The sequence below is a fragment of the Lepeophtheirus salmonis genome, chromosome 2 (assembly GCF_016086655.4).
Source record: "Lepeophtheirus salmonis chromosome 2, UVic_Lsal_1.4, whole genome shotgun sequence".
Classification (NCBI taxonomy): Eukaryota; Metazoa; Arthropoda; class Copepoda; order Siphonostomatoida; family Caligidae; genus Lepeophtheirus; species Lepeophtheirus salmonis.
The window spans coordinates 35226219-35231589 of NC_052132.2; the positions used below are offsets into that span (position 1 = coordinate 35226219).

General features: G+C 32.1%; 1 protein-coding gene across 1 annotated transcript; it reads right to left on the reverse strand.

The window, feature by feature from the left end:
- Positions 1-209: 209 nt before the first annotated feature.
- Positions 210-1109, reverse strand: LOC121113846 (uncharacterized). The gene is made up of 2 exons (XM_040707717.2): positions 970-1109; positions 210-902 (listed from the first exon to the last, which is right to left on the reverse strand). Exons 1-2 carry the CDS (start codon positions 970-972, stop codon positions 393-395), a joined length of 513 nt encoding a protein of 170 aa, XP_040563651.1. The 5' UTR covers positions 973-1109; the 3' UTR covers positions 210-392.
- Between the last annotated feature and the right edge of the window lie 4262 nt (positions 1110-5371).

Here is a 5371-nt window from a genome sequence, read left to right on the forward strand (position 1 = left end):
TAATCTATAAGTTATAATATTACTGTATAGTATTTCAGTAAATCTGTATAAATCCCTTTTACATATTTATTCAAAGAGGGCTGGGCAACATTGATGTCCATTCGTTGTGTAGTAACTCCCAAAAACCCCACCAGAAATATGTTTATTATCTGTTAACACGCCCATCATACCTATTTTATTGAATAACATTATACTATAAGTCTCAACGATTGGTTTTTGATTATGATTTTTTATAAGATTTTATATTTTCTTATTTACGTGCTTCGCTCTCACGAACTATTTATCATATTTTTGTTCTTACTATAGATATTTAAAAAAAAATATTTTTAAACATCTATGTAATGTTTGTTTTTTCAAATTTTTTATCGATGTCATAAGAATGAATAATTAACTTAGTAAAAAGCAAGGGGTCCAGCAGGTCCAACGAGTCCAGAGGGTCCAACAACACCAGATGGTCCAACAAGACCAACAAAGTTGGAGGTGGGTCTAGCAGCAGCAAAGTGAGCTTGAGCGGGGGCAAGAGCAGCTTCAGCACGTTGGATAGCAATGAGTTCATTTTCCAAACGACGGACTTCTTGTTCAGCAGCAGAATGTCCACGAAGATCAGGCTTTGGAGCTTGGGCAGCAATGACTTCAGCTTCGGCACGAGCATGTTCAATGATTCCGGGAACCTTAGGCAAGAGAGCAGAGGGATCAGTAAGAGCGACTTGTTCTCTCAAAACCTTGGCTTCAGCGGCAGCATGAGCAGCCAATCCAGGAGTGGCAAAATCAGCGGGAGATGGACCACAGAAAGGAAAGTTGGGGCATTCTGCTGCGGTAAGTCCAGCTGGGTAGTTAACAAGAGTTGGAGCAGCGAAAGACACGGCCATAACGGCGGAAAGAGTGCACAAAATCTTGGAAATCTAAAAAGTAAATAAAGTGTTTAGATCTTTGGGTTCTAGAATAGCTAATTGTCATGGATTTACATACCATTTTGAAGTAAAAATTGGGGCTTGTGATACTGTCAATCTCAATGAGAATCTACGAATATCTAACGATCGAATGATGGTGTTGAAGAAGCATGAACCTCTATATATACCATTATTTACTCACGACATACAAGAGCTTTTGATTAACCCATGGTTGTTTTTGGTTTGGGCGGGCGTAGTCACTTTTTAGTACTTAAAGAAAAATGTAAAATAAAAATGTGCGTATATAATTATAGATATTTTTTTTAAAAAACGGTATAATCACAATACAAGCAAGTAATCCATGGACTTTATTATATAAAACAACAGATTCGCTATGTACGTAAATAATCTTGACTTAACTTAAAAACGACAAACTCAAACAATACAAGATACATTTTCTTCAATAAATTGTTTAAACAAATACCTAATTTGAGATTTCTGTTACTTAAAACACTCAAGTTGATTACTTTAAAGATATCTGCATAATACTCTTGTAGTATGGTTGAAAAATTACCAATCTTTTCAGGATTCCAGTGAGACAATAATTCCAAAAACTCTAAATAAATACTCTAGAATTTTCGGGGAAAATTATTGAATATAAATATTTCTACTTTTTTACTCTAATTTGAACTTTAAATTTTTTTGTAACAAAAGTACTACACGAAAAGTTCCTTCAACTTATTGATAAAAAAGGTTTCATCACTTGAAAAATTGCACTCTGACTCCTTTGATCCAGGTAGATTTGTCAAAAGAACCTCTTTCAAATGTTCAAGGACATTAGCTGCATTCAAATCCCAGTCTCATCAAATTTACCTACTTTTTTCTAGAATTGGTTCAGTATTAAATGAATTTTCTCATATTTTACGGTGTCTTCATCCTCGGGGAAGGGACTAATATTTTTGTAGTTATCGCCCTTATAAATGGCGAGTACTCCATAACACTCAAATCAGCTACACCTTTTGTGATTATGGTCACTTCTTTAGGCGCATACCTAATTCTAAAAAATTTCTTATGTTTGTCTCGATAGTTATGAGCTACAGAGTAGATTTTTGACTTGTAAAAAAAGTTTAAAAAATGTTACAAGCCAAAGAAAAAAACATTTCGAAAACCTTCTTTATATCACTTTTATAATAAATAATAAGTCTTTTGTAAGTCTAGACAACTATCTGCTGACATTAGATACTATGTAACTGAGACGTACGAGAATATATAAGGTAAAATAATTGGTTGAACCAAGTAGTTTTAATGTGAACGTACCATCTGACCTTACATAAACCACTTTATAAGTTTTTTTCCACCCATGCCTACACAGTATACTATAGATTTTCATATTTTTGGATTAATATTATTTTCTCTGCGCAAAGAAATTTTTTTACTGGGGCACTCAAAAACTACCTTTGGCAGATTTTGAGACAGCTCAGGATATTTTTGGCGGGGTACAAGTTATTTTAATTATAAGAAAATAGGATATTTGGTTCGAAATTGTACATTTTTAGGCCTCTTGTACCGTTTCAAATAAAGCCACACTTTTTATATTTATCATTAAAAAGTATTAACATCTTTATTTTTAATCATTGAAGGGATCTAAGATGTTCTCAATTATAAGCATGAGATCACCATTGAAGTATCTTAGATCCTTTATAAAGGCCGTGACTAAAAATTTTTAGTAAATCTTTTAGTACAATTTTTACAGACTTTTTTTTAATGCCAAATTTTACTAATAATCTTTTTAGGAAAGTGACAAAAAGACAAAATTGGATGTTTTAGAAAAAAAAAGAAAACTTTTTTTAAATTTTTAAAACAGATAAAATTTGAACGCATCACTCATTTTTTTAGAAAATAACTATTGTGAAAAAAAAATTGCCAGTTAAAATTTGTTGGACAATATCATTCACATATATCATCTTTCCCACTACGTCACGGCCCTGACCCTAACATTAATTAAAAAAAGGTGCATTAATATTTATTTTGAATATATACCACATCGTTTGCAAGTGTTTAATAATTCCTTGTCAAAACATTACAGTTTCTAATACAATACTGTTGTTGGTAGTTTGTGATCCGTTCACATTCTTTCCATTTCTTTTTTGAAAAGTTTGCGTTCAGGAGCTCATTTTTTCATGTCCCTCTACTAATTCGTTTATTTTGGAGCAGAAAAATTAATTCATGCTAATTGTTCTAATTATATAAATCATAATTAAAAGAAAATAAACCATGAGACAAATGGAATAATTAGAAAATCTAAAATCATTTGTCTCATCCCCATCAATTATATCAATTATTATGGTAATATGTCACTGCATATAATCGTGAACCAACATTGCACATACTGTATGAAAAAGTATGTGTCCAAAAATATCTTCCTTTAAGAACAATTCCCTGCTTTTCTTTGGAGATGAGACTCTCACTTGTGAAACTTGTGGAGAGGGTGGTGTTAATCTTGGAGAAGATCTTTTTTATTTAACACCTGTACTGAAAAATCACAGGCTTCACTTTAAAAAAAATCACCTCATTTTTAATTAGTAACAACCTTCAACAGACAGCTGTCAAAATTTCATGACAAGTTGTATGACGCTACTTTAGTTATTTCCAAAACAATGGATAAAAAAATCTTGTTTTGCTTGAAAAGTACTTTTGTTTGTTAAGCCCGAGACTACTCACCTCATGTTTTATGCATGCTAAGTCGAAGCAAGCAATAAAAAAGGAGGCTAAAGAAATCAAAAATGAACAAAAGTTTGAACGGCTAAATAAACACCCTTCAATGGCTTTTTTCCGGATCAGATATTCAAAAACGATCGGAAAGCATGCACGGCACTTACTTTCTGCTCAATCTCCATGAACCTAGAGTTTACTTTAGGGGAAACATACAATGTACTTAAGGTTACGGTCTCTCTGGCTTCAACAGAGTGGTATGCCATGGTTGGATTATGTTACAAGGCTGAGGTTAATGTCGAAGATAAGAATATTTTTTAGTGTGATAGAACCTATCATAATTTTATGCTAAAATATGGCATGCTTATCATGTGATTGTGTTCTAGAACCATATAATAGTTCTGGGTAACTTTTATTAATCTATATTCTACTCTAGCCCCTCCGGTCCAACTTCAATCTAGATAAACCCGGATGAATAGTATTTTGTACTCCACGCACATTATGTATAAAGTAAGTTGCAAATATTTAAACAACTATAACATATATCACAATTATATTTTAAACAGTAAAAGATTGTATCAAACCCAAATACTTATATTAGTACTTTAAATCTTTAAATGCAGTGCAAGTACTTGAATTACAGCCATGTTTAAAATACATTCCTGTAGTAGGGTTTCCTTCAAACTCAACTCTATGTATTTAGTGGGAGAGCATTTTATGATCATATTTCATGATAAGCTTTTAAAACAAATTAACACCCTGAAGCAGTTTTAAAACCATGATAAAGTTGATTTGATTCTACTGTAATATGTTATTGAAATTAACTTTGGATCTTTACATCTATAAGTTATGGTTTTTTTGCGTAGAAATAGTACGTAGGAATGGTATCCATCCTTATTTGTTATTAATTTAAGCAAAATTAATGCAGAAACCCCTTTCTGAACAAACTTGTTTATTTTTATTTTCTGTTAATGAATTGTTAGATTTTGTGCAATCTACAAACTATTATACATAGATGCTTCCATGAAGTGAAGCCCTTTGTAAAGACAATCTAAATATATTCATACGCTCAAGGAACAATTTGAAATTAGAAAATTGTAATCCATTACCTTCATATAAATTTAAAAATATATAACTTTGTTTGATGCATTTTTGAAAGAAATCATACATCTACTAAAATATCTGCCGAACAAATCTTAGATCTTTTAAACTTGTTCCTAAGAAATTTGTATTCTGATATCTTGAAATATGAGTGTCTCAGCATGCAAGTTTGTTTGATGTACAAATTTATATATATTTTGCCCTGAGTTATTAGGCATCGACGAACAAAACAAAATTTGCTTTAATAATTTTTATAGAAGCAAATTGTGTCTTCTATATTTATAGAAGATAATTCCCTTATAAATCCTTGGTCTACTCTCCATTTTTCATGAGCACACTCACACGTAGTTTCTCAATACTAAGATGTTATCTCCTCAATAATGCCATTGAAGAAAAAAACTGGAGAGGCTGGAGACGGAATGTCTTTGAAAGGGTCTAAAATTGTCTAAAAGCAGTGTGTCCTCAATAATAAATTTAAGACACTCATAAACCAGATGAAGTGTTACTTCATCTCTTAAACCACATCCACAACATAGTGAGCTAACTTCGTGGTGGATAAGGTGATGGTGTTGGCGTAGGGTACAATGCTGAACCAAGGAGTTCAGTTTTCCTTTCGAAAAATCTAAGATATGTTTCCACCTCCCAAGTAGAACTCTTGGGAGCATCGC